The 17,500-nt window shown below is 49.3% G+C and overlaps 1 protein-coding gene across 2 annotated transcripts in view; it reads right to left on the reverse strand.

Annotated features, from left to right (window-relative positions):
- Positions 1–17,500, reverse strand: part of sidt2 (SID1 transmembrane family, member 2) — a 49,032-nt gene that overhangs the window by 30,548 nt on the left and 984 nt on the right. For both annotated transcript variants that reach the window (XM_079824326.1, XM_079824325.1), the window contains exon 3: positions 7,738–7,859. In XM_079824326.1, coding sequence (XP_079680452.1) covers positions 7,738–7,859 — 122 coding nt within the window. The remainder of the gene's footprint in view (positions 1–7,737; positions 7,860–17,500) is intronic.

Below are 17,500 nucleotides of genomic sequence, written 5' to 3' on the forward strand. Positions count from 1 at the left end.
GGCCAAACATCACTGCTCTAGAGGAGATCTGCATGAGGAATGGGCCAAACATCACCGCTCTAGAGGAGATCTGCATGAGGAATGGGTCAAACATCACTGCTCTTGAGGAGATCTGCATGAGGAATGGGCCAAACATCACCGCTCTAGAGGAGATCTGCATGAGGAATGGGCCAAACATCACCGCTCTAGAGGAGATCTGCATGAGGAATGGGTCAAACATCACTGCTCTAGAGGAGATCTGCATGAGGAATGGGTCAAACATCACCGCTCTAGAGGAGATCTGCATGAGGAATGGGCCAAACATCACCGCTCTAGAGGAGATCTGCAAGAGGAATGGGTCAAACATCACTGCTCTAGAGGAGATCTGCATGAGGAATGGGCCAAACATCACCGCTCTAGAGGAGATCTGCAAGAGGAATGGGTCAAACATCACCGCTCTAGAGGAGATCTGCATGAGGAATGGGCCAAACATCACCGCTCTAGAGGAGATCTGCAAGAGGAATGGGTCAAACATCACTGCTCTAGAGGAGATCTGCATGAGGAATGGGCCAAACATCACCGCTCTAGAGGAGATCTGCAAGAGGAATGGGTCAAACATCACCGCTCTAGAGGAGATCTGCATGAGGAATGGGCCAAACATCACCGCTCTAGAGGAGATCTGCATGAGGAATGGGCCAAACATCACCGCTCTAGAGGAGATCTGCATGAGGAATGGGTCAAACATCACCGCTCTAGAGGAGATCTGCATGAGGAATGGGTCAAACATCACCGCTCTAGAGGAGATCTGCATGAGGAATGGGCCAAACATCACCGCTCTAGAGGAGATCTGCATGAGGAATGGGCCAAACATCACTGCTCTAGAGGAGATCTGCATGAGGAATGGGCCAAACATCACCGCTCTAGAGGAGATCTGCATGAGGAATGGGTCAAACATCACTGCTCTAGAGGAGATCTGCATGAGGAATGGGCCAAACATCACTGCTCTAGAGGAGATCTGCATGAGGAATGGGTCAAACATCACCGCTCTAGAGGAGATCTGCATGAGGAATGGGTCAAACATCACTGCTCTAGAGGAGATCTGCATGAGGAATGGGTCAAACATCACTGCTCTAGAGGAGATCTGCATGAGGAATGGGCCAAACATCACCGCTCTAGAGGAGATCTGCATGAGGAATGGGCCAAACATCACTGCTCTAGAGGAGATCTGCATGAGGAATGGGCCAAACATCACTGCTCTAGAGGAGATCTGCATGAGGAATGGGCCAAACATCACTGCTCTAGAGGAGATCTGCATGAGGAATGGGCCAAACATCACTGCTCTAGAGGAGATCTGCATGAGGAATGGGCCAAACATCACTGCTCTAGAGGAGATCTGCATGAGGAATGGGTCAAACATCACCGCTCTAGAGGAGATCTGCATGAGGAATGGGTCAAACATCACTGCTCTAGAGGAGATCTGCAAGAGGAATGGGTCAAACATCACTGCTCTAGAGGAGATCTGCATGAGGAATGGGTCAAACATCACTGCTCTAGAGGAGATCTGCATGAGGAATGGGTCAAACATCACCGCTCTAGAGGAGATCTGCATGAGGAATGGGTCAAACATCACTGCTCTAGAGGAGATCTGCATGAGGAATGGGCCAAACATCACTGCTCTAGAGGAGATCTGCATGAGGAATGGGCCAAACATCACCGCTCTAGAGGAGATCTGCATGAGGAATGGGTCAAACATCACTGCTCTTGAGGAGATCTGCATGAGGAATGGGCCAAACATCACCGCTCTAGAGGAGATCTGCATGAGGAATGGGCCAAACATCACCGCTCTAGAGGAGATCTGCATGAGGAATGGGTCAAACATCACTGCTCTAGAGGAGATCTGCATGAGGAATGGGTCAAACATCACCGCTCTAGAGGAGATCTGCATGAGGAATGGGCCAAACATCACCGCTCTAGAGGAGATCTGCAAGAGGAATGGGTCAAACATCACTGCTCTAGAGGAGATCTGCATGAGGAATGGGCCAAACATCACCGCTCTAGAGGAGATCTGCAAGAGGAATGGGTCAAACATCACCGCTCTAGAGGAGATCTGCATGAGGAATGGGCCAAACATCACCGCTCTAGAGGAGATCTGCAAGAGGAATGGGTCAAACATCACTGCTCTAGAGGAGATCTGCATGAGGAATGGGCCAAACATCACCGCTCTAGAGGAGATCTGCAAGAGGAATGGGTCAAACATCACCGCTCTAGAGGAGATCTGCATGAGGAATGGGCCAAACATCACCGCTCTAGAGGAGATCTGCATGAGGAATGGGCCAAACATCACCGCTCTAGAGGAGATCTGCATGAGGAATGGGTCAAACATCACCGCTCTAGAGGAGATCTGCATGAGGAATGGGTCAAACATCACCGCTCTAGAGGAGATCTGCATGAGGAATGGGCCAAACATCACCGCTCTAGAGGAGATCTGCATGAGGAATGGGCCAAACATCACTGCTCTAGAGGAGATCTGCATGAGGAATGGGCCAAACATCACTGCTCTAGAGGAGATCTGCATGAGGAATGGGCCAAACATCACCGCTCTAGAGGAGATCTGCATGAGGAATGGGCCAAACATCACCGCTCTAGAGGAGATCTGCATGAGGAATGGGCCAAACATCACTGCTCTAGAGGAGATCTGCATGAGGAATGGGCCAAACATCACTGCTCTAGAGGAGATCTGCATGAGGAATGGGTCAAACATCACCGCTCTAGAGGAGATCTGCATGAGGAATGGGTCAAACATCACTGCTCTAGAGGAGATCTGCATGAGGAATGGGTCAAACATCACTGCTCTAGAGGAGATCTGCATGAGGAATGGGCCAAACATCACCGCTCTAGAGGAGATCTGCAAGAGGAATGGGTCAAACATCACTGCTCTAGAGGAGATCTGCATGAGGAATGGGCCAAACATCACCGCTCTAGAGGAGATCTGCATGAGGAATGGGCCAAACATCACTGCTCTAGAGGAGATCTGCATGAGGAATGGGCCAAACATCACCGCTCTAGAGGAGATCTGCATGAGGAATGGGCCAAACATCACTGCTCTAGAGGAGATCTGCATGAGGAATGGGCCAAACATCACTGCTCTAGAGGAGATCTGCATGAGGAATGGGCCAAACATCACTGCTCTAGAGGAGATCTGCATGAGGAATGGGCCAAACATCACTGCTCTAGAGGAGATCTGCATGAGGAATGGGCCAAACATCACTGCTCTAGAGGAGATCTGCATGAGGAATGGGCCAAACATCACTGCTCTAGAGGAGATCTGCATGAGGAATGGGCCAAACATCACTGCTCTAGAGGAGATCTGCATGAGGAATGGGTCAAACATCACCGCTCTAGAGGAGATCTGCAAGAGGAATGGGTCAAACATCACTGCTCTAGAGGAGATCTGCATGAGGAATGGGTCAAACATCACTGCTCTAGAGGAGATCTGCATGAGGAATGGGTCAAACATCACCGCTCTAGAGGAGATCTGCATGAGGAATGGGTCAAACATCACTGCTCTAGAGGAGATCTGCATGAGGAATGGGTCAAACATCACTGCTCTAGAGGAGATCTGCATGAGGAATGGGCCAAACATCACCGCTCTAGAGGAGATCTGCATGAGGAATGGGCCAAACATCACCGCTCTAGAGGAGATCTGCATGAGGAATGGGCCAAACATCACCGCTCTAGAGGAGATCTGCATGAGGAATGGGCCAAACATCACTGCTCTAGAGGAGATCTGCATGAGGAATGGGTCAAACATCACTGCTCTAGAGGAGATCTGCATGAGGAATGGGCCAAACATCACCGCTCTAGAGGAGATCTGCATGAGGAATGGGCCAAACATCACCGCTCTAGAGGAGATCTGCATGAGGAATGGGTCAAACATCACCGCTCTAGAGGAGATCTGCATGAGGAATGGGCCAAACATCACTGCTCTAGAGGAGATCTGCATGAGGAATGGGTCAAACATCACCGCTCTAGAGGAGATCTGCATGAGGAATGGGTCAAACATCACTGCTCTAGAGGAGATCTGCATGAGGAATGGGCCAAACATCACCGCTCTAGAGGAGATCTGCATGAGGAAAGGGTCAAACATCACCGCTCTAGAGGAGATCTGCATGAGGAATGGGTCAAACATCACTGCTCTAGAGGAGATCTGCATGAGGAATGGGCCAAACATCACCGCTCTAGAGGAGATCTGCATGAGGAATGGGCCAAACATCACCGCTCTAGAGGAGATCTGCATGAGGAATGGGTCAAACATCACCGCTCTAGAGGAGATCTGCATGAGGAATGGGTCAAACATCACTGCTCTAGAGGAGATCTGCATGAGGAATGGGCCAAACATCACCGCTCTAGAGGAGATCTGCATGAGGAATGGGCCAAACATCACTGCTCTAGAGGAGATCTGCATGAGGAATGGGCCAAACATCACCGCTCTAGAGGAGATCTGCATGAGGAATGGGTCAAACATCACTGCTCTAGAGGAGATCTGCATGAGGAATGGGCCAAACATCACCGCTCTAGAGGAGATCTGCATGAGGAATGGGTCAAACATCACCGCTCTAGAGGAGATCTGCATGAGGAAAGGGTCAAACATCACCGCTCTAGAGGAGATCTGCATGAGGAATGGGCCAAACATCACCGCTCTAGAGGAGATCTGCATGAGGAATGGGCCAAACATCACTGCTCTAGAGGAGATCTGCATGAGGAATGGGCCAAACATCACTGCTCTAGAGGAGATCTGCATGAGGAATGGGTCAAACATCACCGCTCTAGAGGAGATCTGCATGAGGAATGGGCCAAACATCACTGCTCTAGAGGAGATCTGCATGAGGAATGGGCCAAACATCACTGCTCTAGAGGAGATCTGCATGAGGAATGGGCCAAACATCACTGCTCTAGAGGAGATCTGCATGAGGAATGGGTCAAACATCACCGCTCTAGAGGAGATCTGCATGAGGAATGGGTCAAACATCACTGCTCTAGAGGAGATCTGCATGAGGAATGGGTCAAACATCACTGCTCTAGAGGAGATCTGCATGAGGAATGGGCCAAACATCACCGCTCTAGAGGAGATCTGCATGAGGAATGGGCCAAACATCACTGCTCTAGAGGAGATCTGCATGAGGAATGGGTCAAACATCACTGCTCTAGAGGAGATCTGCATGAGGAATGGGCCAAACATCACTGCTCTAGAGGAGATCTGCATGAGGAATGGGCCAAACATCACCGCTCTAGAGGAGATCTGCATGAGGAATGGGTCAAACATCACTGCTCTAGAGGAGATCTGCATGAGGAATGGGCCAAACATCACCGCTCTAGAGGAGATCTGCATGAGGAATGGGTCAAACATCACTGCTCTAGAGGAGATCTGCATGAGGAATGGGCCAAACATCACCGCTCTAGAGGAGATCTGCATGAGGAATGGGTCAAACATCACTGCTCTAGAGGAGATCTGCATGAGGAATGGGTCAAACATCACTGCTCTAGAGGAGATCTGCATGAGGAATGGGTCAAACATCACTGCTCTAGAGGAGATCTGCATGAGGAATGGGTCAAACATCACTGCTCTAGAGGAGATCTGCATGAGGAATGGGCCAAACATCACTGCTCTAGAGGAGATCTGCATGAGGAATGGGTCAAACATCACTGCTCTAGAGGAGATCTGCATGAGGAATGGGTCAAACATCACTGCTCTAGAGGAGATCTGCATGAGGAATGGGTCAAACATCACTGCTCTAGAGGAGATCTGCATGAGGAATGGGCCAAACATCACTGCTCTAGAGGAGATCTGCATGAGGAATGGGCCAAACATCACCGCTCTAGAGGAGATCTGCATGAGGAATGGGCCAAACATCACTGCTCTAGAGGAGATCTGCATGAGGAATGGGTCAAACATCACTGCTCTAGAGGAGATCTGCATGAGGAATGGGCCAAACATCACTGCTCTAGAGGAGATCTGCATGAGGAATGGGTCAAACATCACTGCTCTAGAGGAGATCTGCATGAGGAATGGGTCAAACATCACTGCTCTAGAGGAGATCTGCATGAGGAATGGGCCAAACATCACTGCTCTAGAGGAGATCTGCATGAGGAATGGGCCAAACATCACCGCTCTAGAGGAGATCTGCATGAGGAATGGGTCAAACATCACCGCTCTAGAGGAGATCTGCATGAGGAATGGGTCAAACATCACTGCTCTAGAGGAGATCTGCATGAGGAATGGGCCAAACATCACTGCTCTAGAGGAGATCTGCATGAGGAATGGGTCAAACATCACTGCTCTAGAGGAGATCTGCATGAGGAATGGGTCAAACATCACTGCTCTAGAGGAGATCTGCATGAGGAATGGGCCAAACATCACTGCTCTAGAGGAGATCTGCATGAGGAATGGGCCAAACATCACCGCTCTAGAGGAGATCTGCATGAGGAATGGGTCAAACATCACCGCTCTAGAGGAGATCTGCATGAGGAATGGGCCAAACATCACCGCTCTAGAGGAGATCTGCATGAGGAATGGGTCAAACATCACTGCTCTAGAGGAGATCTGCATGAGGAATGGGCCAAACATCACCGCTCTAGAGGAGATCTGCATGAGGAATGGGCCAAACATCACCGCTCTAGAGGAGATCTGCATGAGGAATGGGTCAAACATCACCGCTCTAGAGGAGATCTGCATGAGGAATGGGTCAAACATCACTGCTCTAGAGGAGATCTGCATGAGGAATGGGTCAAACATCACTGCTCTAGAGGAGATCTGCATGAGGAATGGGCCAAACATCACCGCTCTAGAGGAGATCTGCATGAGGAATGGGCCAAACATCACCGCTCTAGAGGAGATCTGCATGAGGAATGGGCCAAACATCACTGCTCTAGAGGAGATCTGCATGAGGAATGGGCCAAACATCACCGCTCTAGAGGAGATCTGCATGAGGAATGGGCCAAACATCACCGCTCTAGAGGAGATCTGCATGAGGAATGGGCCAAACATCACTGCTCTAGAGGAGATCTGCATGAGGAATGGGCCAAACATCACTGCTCTAGAGGAGATCTGCATGAGGAATGGGCCAAACATCACCGCTCTAGAGGAGATCTGCATGAGGAATGGGCCAAACATCACCGCTCTAGAGGAGATCTGCATGAGGAATGGGTCAAACATCACTGCTCTAGAGGAGATCTGCATGAGGAATGGGTCAAACATCACTGCTCTAGAGGAGATCTGCATGAGGAATGGGCCAAACATCACCGCTCTAGAGGAGATCTGCATGAGGAATGGGCCAAACATCAGCAAAGGGTCTATAACTGAGATTGACCAAATACTTATTTTCCACCATCATTTGCAAATAAATTCTTTAAAAATCAGACAATGACATTCCGTCTCTCACAGTTGAAGTGTACCTATGATGAAGATTACAGGCCTCTCTCATATTAACTTGTTAATAACTTGATAAAATACTCTCTTGCCGCACTGTAAGTGTAAACAGTCATAAAGGTGGAGTTTCTGAAATACTGTAAGTCATGAGTTCTGACTGCGTGTGCGGAAACAGAAGTGCATGAGGAACTGAGAGGTCAGAGTTCACACACGAGCGAACACATCATCACATGTGCGGTTATATGGCCTTTATCTGCTTCAGGTGTTTATTGCCCATAGCCACCACAGGTTCAGGTGCACTTGCATTATGGGATGGCAACGGCTGTACTCACAGGCCTCTGAGGATGAGGGGAACCTGGAAGGACAGAACCGCCTGTTTCTGCCGGACCACGAACAGAACCGGACTGACCGGGCTCTCGGACAGCAGCTCCACCGACACTCGCACGCCCTCCGTCTGAGAGAGAGAGAGAGAGAGAGAGAGAGAGAGAGAGAGAGAGAGAGAGAGAGAAACTATGAGTCCATCATTCACTGAACTGAGTGATACTGAGAAAATGTCCTTCATGCTTGGAGAAGATGAGAGCACAGCCACACTCGCTGCACAATAAGTGTTAGCCATTGATAATGATAGAGACTAACTCTCTAGAGCTTCAGCTGCTCACTTATGGAGATGAACTTGAGTGACTTATTTACTGTGCTACATGTGACATGATCTGTACATATATAGCATACATATGTTTGTCTGTTTTTAATATCTATATATAATATGTTAATGCTTTGGCAACATTGTGATACACAGTCATGCTAATAAAGCACATTTGAAATTTGAAATTGAGAGGGAGAGTGTTACAGCGAGTGTGTGTTACAGTGAGTGTGTGTTACAGCGAGTGTGTGTTACAGCGAGTGTGTGTTACAGCGAGTGTGTGTTACAGCGAGTGTGTGTTACAGCGAGTGTGTGTTACACCGGGATAAACCCGTCTCCAGCATGTTGCCCCCGGTCCCTCGAATATTCTGATCTATTATGACCTCTGACCTGTAAAGTTGCCAGAATAATAATTATATGCTTTATATTATTATATAATTATATCCCCCCGACTGAGCCTGGTTTCTCCAAGGTTTATTTTTCTTCATTCTGCTCCTAATGGGGTTTTGGTTTTCTTGCCACTGTTGCCTCTGGCTTGGCGTGCTCAGTTGGGGACACAAAATGTTCAACTAAATATTGAAATAAATCTAATTATTAAACTAAATTAACCATTTAAACTAAATTACTGATCGAATTACTGATCTAAAGCCCACACTGTCACTGTATGATAATTGAAATGAACTGATGACATCAGCGTTTTTTCCAGAATGGCTATACAGCTGAATAATATTATGCTGCATTATTTTCCTGTTTAACACTGTAAAGCTGCTTTGAAACAATCTGCATTGTTAAAAGCGCTATATAAATAAAGCTGACTTGACTTGACTTACAGTGAGTGTGTATGGAAGGATATCGCGGACAATTTTCAAAAGGAATTGCAAATGGTATTTGCAATTGCGTTTTCAATTTGTGGACGCATAATATGTGACACAATCCAAACGCAATTGCAAATCGCGCATTACCATTTGCATTTTCGTTTACGCAAACGCACAACGACTGCCAAATTTCAAATGGAAAAGCAAAGTCTGTTTGCAATTGCATTTCCAATGTCTTGCAAGTTATGACCCTGCCATTTTGGAATAGCAATAGAAAATCACCTATTTGCTCTTTCATTTCCTCCGTGTCCTGCCACAACCTGCACAAAATTCAAATGGAATCGCAATCCTCTTTGCGTTTGCATTTCCGATGCCTAACACAGTCAACTGTCAATCAGGCTTGAGGGCGGGGTTTATTGATGTAGTCAGAAAGTAGGCCACCATTTGCAATTCCTTTTGAAAATTGTCCGCGATATCCTTCCATAAGTGTGTGTTACAGTGAGTGTGTGTTACATCGAGCGGTCAGTGAGTGTGTGTTACAGTGAGTGTGTGTTACATCGAGCGGTCAGTGAGTGTGTGTTACAGCGAGTGTGTGTTACAGCGAGTGTGTGTTACAGTGAGTGTGTGTTACAGTGAGCGGTGAGTGAGTGTGTGTTACAGTGAGTGTGTGTTACAGTGAGTGTGTGTTACAGCGAGCGGTCAGTGAGTGTGTGTTACAGTGAGCGGTCAGTGAGTGTGTGTTACAGTGAGCGGTCAGTGAGTGTGTGTTACAGTGAGCGGTCAGTGAGTGTGTGTTACAGTGAGCGGTCAGTGAGTGTGTGTTACAGTGAGTGGGTGTTACAGTGAGTGTGTGTTACAGCGAGCGGTCAGTGAGTGTGTGTTACAGCGAGCGGTCAGTGAGTGTGTGTTACAGTGAGCGGTCAGTGAGTGTGTGTTACAGCGAGTGTGTGTTACAGCGAGTGTGTGTTACAGTGAGTGTGTGTTACAGTGAGCGGTGAGTGAGTGTGTGTTACAGTGAGTGTGTGTTACAGTGAGTGTGTGTTACAGCGAGCGGTCAGTGAGTGTGTGTTACAGTGAGCGGTCAGTGAGTGTGTGTTACAGTGAGCGGTCAGTGAGTGTGTGTTACAGTGAGTGTGTGTTACAGCGAGCGGTCAGTGAGTGTGTGTTACAGTGAGCGGTCAGTGAGTGTGTGTTACAGCGAGCGGTCAGTGAGTGTGTGTTACAGTGAGTGTGTGTTACAGTGAGCGGTGAGTGAGTGTGTGTTACAGTGAGCGGTGAATGAGTGTGTGTTACAGTGAGCGGTCAGTGAGTGTGTGTTACAGTGAGCGGTCAGTGAGTGTGTGTTACAGTGAGTGTGTGTTACAGCGAGCGGTCAGTGAGTGTGTGTTACAGCGAGCGGTGAGTGAGTGTGTGTTACAGTGAGCGGTCAGTGAGTGTGTGTTACAGTGAGCGGTCAGTGAGTGTGTGTTACAGTGAGTGTGTGTTACAGCGAGCGGTCAGTGAGTGTGTGTTACAGCGAGCGGTGAGTGAGTGTGTGTTACAGTGAGCGGTCAGTGTGTGTGTGTTACAGTGAGCGGTCAGTGAGTGTGTGTTACAGTGAGCGGTCAGTGAGTGTGTGTTACTGTGAGCGGTCAGTGAGTGTGTGTTACAGTGAGCGGTCAGTGAGTGTGTGTTACAGTGAGCGGTGAATGAGTGTGTGTTACAGTGAGCGGTCAGTGAGTGTGTGTTACAGCGAGCGGTCAGTGAGTGTGTGTTACAGTGAGTGTGTGTTACAGCGAGCGGTCAGTGTGTGTGTTACAGTGAGCGGTCAGTGTGTGTGTGTTACAGTGAGCGGTCAGTGAGTGTGTGTTACAGTGAGCGGTCAGTGAGTGTGTGTTACAGTGAGTGTGTGTTACAGCGAGCGGTCAGTGAGTGTGTGTTACAGTGAGCGGTGAGTGAGTGTGTGTTACAGTGAGCGGTCAGTGAGTGTGTGTTACAGCGAGCGGTGAGTGAGTGTGTGTTACAGTGAGCGGTCAGTGTGTGTGTGTTACAGTGAGCGGTCAGTGAGTGTGTGTTACAGTGAGCGGTCAGTGAGTGTGTGTTACAGTGAGCGGTCAGTGAGTGTGTGTTACAGTGAGTGTGTGTTACAGTGAGCGGTCAGTGAGTGTGTGTTACAGCGAGCGGTCAGTGAGTGTGTGTTACAGTGAGCGGTCAGTGTGTGTGTGTGTTACAACGAGCGGTCAGTGAGTGTGTGTTACAGTGAGTGTGTGTTACAGTGAGCGGTGAATGAGTGTGTGTTACAGCGAGCGGTCAGTGAGTGTGTGTTACAGTGAGTTTGTGTTACAGTGAGTGTGTGTTACAGCGAGCGGTCAGTGAGTGTGTGTTACAGTGAGCGGTCAGTGTGTGTGTGTTACAACGAGCGGTCAGTGAGTGTGTGTTACAGTGAGTGTGTGTTACAGTGAGCGGTCAGTGAGTGTGTGTTAGAGCGAGCGGTCAGTGAGTGTGTGTTACAGTGAGCGGTCAGTGAGTGTGTGTTACAGTGAGCGGTCAGTGAGTGTGTGTTACAGCGAGTGTGTGTTACAGCGAGTGTGTGTTACAGCGAGCGGTCAGTGAGTGTGTGTTACAGTGAGCGGTCAGTGAGTGTGTGTTACAGTGAGCGGTGAGTGAGTGTGTGTTACAGTGAGCGGTCAGTGAGTGTGTGTTACAGCGAGTGTGTGTTACAGCGAGTGTGTGTTACAGCGAGCGGTCAGTGAGTGTGTGTTACAGTGAGCGGTCAGTGAGTGTGTGTTACAGCGAGTGTGTGTTACAGTGAGTGTGTGTTACGGTGAGCGGTCAGTGAGTGTGTGTTACAGCGAGTGTGTGTTACAGCGAGTGTGTGTTACAGTAAGCGGTGAGTGAGTGTGTGTTACAGGGAGCGGTCAGTGAGTGTGTGTTACAGCGAGCGGTCAGTGAGTGTGTGTTACAGCAAACGGTCAGTGAGTGTGTGTTACAGCGAGTGTGTGTTACAGCGAGCGGTCAGTGAGTGTGTGTTACAATGAGTGTGTGTTACAGCGAGCGGTCAGTGGGTGTGTGTTACAGTGAGTGTGTGTTACAGTGAGCGGTCAGTGAGTGTGTGTTACAGTGAGTGTGTGTTACAGCGAGCGGTCAGTGAGTGTGTGTTACAGGGAGTGTGTGTTACAGCGAGCGGTCAGTGAGTGTGTATTACAGTGAGTGTGTGTTACAGTGAGCGGTCAGTGAGTGTGTGTTACAGTGAGTGTGTGTTACAGCGAGCGGTCAGTGAGTGTGTTACAGCGAGCGGTCAGTGAGTGTGTGTTACAGTGAGTGTGTGTTACAGCGAGCGGTCAGTGAATGTGTGTTACAGTGAGTGTGTGTTACAGCGAGCGGTCAGTGAGTGTGTGTTACAGTGAGTGTGTGTTACATTGAGCGGTCAGTGAGTGTGTGTTACAGTGAGTGTGTGTTACAGCGAGCGGTCAGTGAGTGTGTGTTACAGTGAGTGTGTGTTACAGCGAGCGGTCAGTGAGTGTGTTACAGCGAGTGGTTAGTGAGTGTGTGTTACAGTGAGTGTGTGTTACAGTGAGTGTGTGTTACAGCGAGCGGTCAGTGAGTGTGTGTTACAGTGAGTGTGTGTTACATTGAGCGGTCAGTGAGTGTGTGTTACAGCGAGCGGTCAGTGAGTGTGTTACAGCGAGCGGTCAGTGAGTGTGTGTTACAGTGAGCGGTCAGTGAATGTGTGTTACAGCGAGCGGTCAGTGAGTGTGTGTTACAGTGAGTGTGTGTTACAGTGAGTGGTCAGTGAGTGTGTGTTACAGCGAGCGGTCAGTGAGTGTGTGTTACAGCGAGTGTGTGTTACAGCGAGCGGTCAGTGAGTGTGTGTTACAGTGAGTGTGTGTTACAGTGAGCGGTCAGTGAGTGTGTGTTACAGTGAGTGTGTGTTACAGCGAGCGGTCAGTGAGTGTGTGTTACAGTGAGTGTGTGTTACAGCGAGCGGTCAGTGAGTGTGTGTTACAGTGAGTGTGTGTTACAGTGAGCGGTCAGTGAGTGTGTGTTACAACGAGCGGTCAGTGAGTGTGTGTTACAGTGAGCGGTCAGTGTGTGTGTGTTACAACGAGCGGTCAGTGAGTGTGTGTTACAGTGAGTGTGTGTTACAGTGAGCGGTGAATGAGTGTGTGTTACAGCGAGCGGTCAGTGAGTGTGTGTTACAGTGAGTTTGTGTTACAATGAGGGTGTGTTACAGTGAGTGTGTGTTACAGCGAGCGGTCAGTGAGTGTGTGTTACAGCGAGCGGTCAGTGAGTGTGTGTTACAGTGAGCGGTCAGTGTGTGTGTGTTACAACGAGCGGTCAGTGAGTGTGTGTTACAGTGAGTGTGTGTTACAGTGAGCGGTGAATGAGTGTGTGTTACAGCGAGCGGTCAGTGAGTGTGTGTTACAGTGAGCGGTCAGTGAGTGTGTGTTACAGTGAGCGGTCAGTGAGTGTGTGTTACAGTGAGCGGTCAGTGAGTGTGTGTTACAGTGAGCGGTGAGTGAGTGTGTGTTACAGTGAGCGGTCAGTGAGTGTGTGTTACAGCGCGCGGTCAGTGAGTGTATTACAGTGAGTGTGAGTTAAAGCGAGCGGTCAGTGTGTGTGTGTTACAGCGAGCGGTGAATAAGTGTGTGTTACAGTGAGTGTGTGTTACAGTGAGTGTGTGTTACAGTGAGCGGTCAGTGAGTGTGTGTTACAGCGAGCGGTCAGTGAGTGTGTGTTACAGTGAATGTGTGTTACAGTGAGCGGTGAATGAGTGTGTGTTACAGCGAGCGGTCAGTGAGTGTGTGTTACAGCGAGCGGTCAGTGAGTGTGTGTTACAGTGAGCGGTGAGTGAGTGTGTGTTACAGTGAGCGGTCAGTGAGTGTGTGTTAAAGTGAGCGGTCAGTGAGTGTGTGTTACAGTGAGCGGTGAGTGAGTGTGTGTTACTGTGAGCGGTCAGTGAGTGTGTGTTACTGTGAGCGGTCAGTGAGTGTGTGTTACAGTGAGCGGTGAATGAGTGTGTGTTACAGTGAGCGGTCAGTGAGTGTGTGTTACAGCGAGCGGTCAGTGAGTGTGTGTTACAGTGAGTGTGTGTTACAGCGAGCGGTCAGTGAGTGTGTTACAGCGAGTGGTTAGTGAGTGTGTGTTACAGTGAGTGTGTGTTACAGTGAGTGTGTGTTACAGTGAGCGGTGAATGAGTGTGTGTTACAGTGAGCGGTCAGTGAGTGTGTGTTACAGCGAGCGGTCAGTGAGTGTGTGTTACAGTGAGCGGTCAGTGTGTGTGTGTTACAGTGAGCGGTCAGTGAGTGTGTGTTACAGTGAGTGTGTGTTACAGCGAGCGGTCAGTGAGTGTGTGTTACAGTGAGCGGTCAGTGAGTGTGTGTTACAGTGAGTGTGTGTTACAGTGAGCGGTCAGTGAGTGTGTGTTACAGCGAGTGTGTGTTACAGCGAGCGGTCAGTGTGTGTGTGTTACAGTGAGCGGTCAGTGTGTGTGTGTTACAGTGAGCGGTCAGTGTGTGTGTGTTACAGTGAGCGGTCAGTGTGTGTGTGTTACAGTGAGCGGTCAGTGAGTGTGTGTTACAGTGAGCGGTCAGTGAGTGTGTGTTACAGTGAGTGTGTGTTACAGCGAGCGGTCAGTGAGTGTGTGTTACAGTGAGCGGTCAGTGAGTGTGTGTTACAGTGAGCGGTGAGTGAGTGTGTGTTACAGCGAGCGGTCAGTGAGTGTGTGTTACAGCGAGCGGTGAGTGAGTGTGTGTTACAGTGAGCGGTCAGTGTGTGTGTGTTACAGTGAGCGGTCAGTGAGTGTGTGTTACAGTGAGCGGTCAGTGAGTGTGTGTTACAGTGAGCGGTCAGTGAGTGTGTGTTACAGTGAGCGGTCAGTGAGTGTGTGTTACAGTGAGCGGTCAGTGAGTGTGTGTGTTACAGCGAGCGGTCAGTGAGTGTGTGTTACAGCGAGCGGTCAGTGAGTGTGTGTTACAGCGAGCGGTCAGTGAGTGTGTGTTACAGTGAGCGGTCAGTGAGTGTGTGTTACAGTGAGCGGTCAGTGAGTGTGTGTTACAGTGAGCGGTCAGTGAGTGTGTGTTACAGTGAGCGGTCAGTGAGTGTGTGTTACAGCGAGCGGTCAGTGAGTGTGTGTTACAGCGAGCGGTCAGTGAGTGTGTGTTACAGTGAGTGTAAGTGTGTGTTACAGTGAATGTATGTTACAGTGAGTGTGTGTTACAGTGAGCGGTCAGTGAGTGTGTGTTATAGTGAGCGGTCAGTGAGTGTGTGTTACAGTGAGTATGTGTTACAGTGAGTGTGTGTTACAGTGAGCGGTCAGTGTGTGTGTGTTACAGTGAGTGTGTGTTACAGTGAGCGGTGAATGAGTGTGTGTTACAGTGAGCGGTCAGTGAGTGTGTGTTACAGTGAGCGGTCAGTGAGTGTGTGTTACAGTGAGCGGTCAGTGAGTGTGTGTTACAGTGAGCGGTCAGTGAGTGTGTGTTATAGTGAGCGGTCAGTGAGTGTGTGTTACAGTGAGCGGTCAGTGAGTGTGTGTTACAGTGAGCGGTCAGTGAGTGTGTGTTACAGTGAGTGTGTGTTACAGTGAGCGGTCAGTGAGTGTGTGTTACAGTGAGCGGTCAGTGAGTGTGTGTTACTGTGAGCGGTCAGTGAGTGTGTGTTACAGTGAGCGGTCAGTGAGTGTGTGTTACAGTGAGCGGTCAGTGAGTGTGTGTTACAGTGAGTGTGTGTTACAGTGAGCGGTCAGTGAGTGTGTGTTACAGTGAGCGGTCAGTGAGTGTGTGTTACAGTGAGCGGTCAGTGAGTGTGTGTTACAGTGAGCGGTCAGTGAGTGTGTGTTACAGTGAGCGGTCAGTGAGTGTGTGTTATAGTCAGCGGTCAGTGAGTGTGTGTTACAGCGAGCGGTCAGTGAGTGTGTGTTACAGCGAGCGGTCAGTGAGTGTGTGTTACAGTGAGTGTAAGTGTGTGTTACAGTGAATGTGTGTTACAGTGAGTGTGTGTTACAGTGAGCGGTCAGTGAGTGTGTGTTATAGTGAGCGGTCAGTGAGTGTGTGTTACAGTGAGTATGTGTTACAGTGAGTGTGTGTTACAGTGAGCGGTCAGTGTGTGTGTGTTACAGTGAGTGTGTGTTACAGTGAGCGGTGAATGAGTGTGTGTTACAGTGAGTGTGTGTGTGTTACAGTGAGTGTGTGAGTGAGTGTGTGTTACAGTGAGCGGTCAGTGAGTGTGTGTTACAGTGAGTGTGTGTGTGTTACAGTGAGTGTGTGTTACAGTGAGCGGTGAATGAGTGTGTGTTACAGTGAGTGTGTGTGTGTTACAGTGAGTGTGTGAGTGAGTGTGTGTTACAGTGAGCGGTCAGGGAGTGTGTGTTACAGTGAGTGTGTGTTACAGTGAGTGTGTGTGTGTTACAGTGAGTGTGTGAGTGAGTGAGTTGTGTTACAGTGAGCGGTCAGGGAGTGTGTGTTACAGTGAGTGTGTGTTACAGTGAGCGGTCAGTGAGTGTGTGTTACAGTGAGTGGTCAGTGAGTGTGTGTTACAGTGAGTGTGTGTTACAGTGAGCGGTCAGTGAGTGTGTGTTACAGTGAGTGTGTGTTACAGTGAGCGGTCAGTGAGTGTGTGTTACAGTGAGTGTGTGTTACAGCGAGCGGTCAGTGAGTGTGTGTTACAGTGAGCGGTCAGTGAGTGTGTGTTACAGCGAGCGGTCAGTGAGTGTGTGTTACAGTGAGCGGTCAGTGAGTGTGTGTTACAGTGAGCGGTCAGTGAGTGTGTGTTACAGTGAGTGTGTGTTACAGTGAGTGTGTGTTACAGTGAGCGGTCAGTGAGTGTGTGTTACAGTGAGTGTGTGTTACAGTGAGCGGTCAGTGAGTGTGTGTTACAGTGAGCGGTCAGTGAGTGTGTGTTACAGTGAGTGTGTGTTACAGTGAGCGGTCAGTGTGTGTGTGTGTTACAGTGAGCGGTCAGTGAGTGTGTGTTACAGTGAGTGTGTGTTACAGTGAGCGGTCAGTGAGTGTGTGTTACAGTGAGTGTGTGTTACAGTGAGCGGTCAGTGAGTGTGTGTTACAGTGAGTGTGTGTTACAGCGAGCGGTCAGTGAGTGTGTGTTACAGTGAGCGGTCAGTGAGTGTGTGTTACAGCGAGCGGTCAGTGAGTGTGTGTTACAGTGAGCGGTCAGTGAGTGTGTGTTACAGTGAGCGGTCAGTGAGTGTGTGTTACAGTGAGTGTGTGTTACAGTGAGTGTGTGTTACAGTGAGCGGTCAGTGAGTGTGTGTTACAGTGAGTGTGTGTTACAGTGAGCGGTCAGTGAGTGTGTGTTACAGTGAGTGTGTGTTACAGCGAGCGGTCAGTGAGTGTGTGTTACAGTGAGCGGTCAGTGAGTGTGTGTTACAGTGAGTGTGTGTTACAGTGAGCGGTCAGTGAGTGTGTGTTACAGTGAGCGGTCAGTGAGTGTGTGTTACAGTGAGTGGGTGTTACAGTGAGTGTGTGTTACAGTGAGCGGTCAGTGAGTGTGTGTTACAGTGAGCGGTCAGTGAGTGTGTGTTACAGTGAGCGGTCAGTGAGTGTGTGTTACAGTGAGTGTGTGTTACAGCGAGCGGTCAGTGAGTGTGTGTTACAGTGAGCGGTCAGTGAGTGTGTGTTACAGTGAGTGGGTGTTACAGTGAGTGTG

This window comes from Gobio gobio (genome assembly GCF_949357685.1).
Source record: "Gobio gobio genome assembly, chromosome: 8".
In the NCBI taxonomy this organism is placed as follows: domain Eukaryota; kingdom Metazoa; phylum Chordata; class Actinopteri; order Cypriniformes; family Gobionidae; genus Gobio; species Gobio gobio.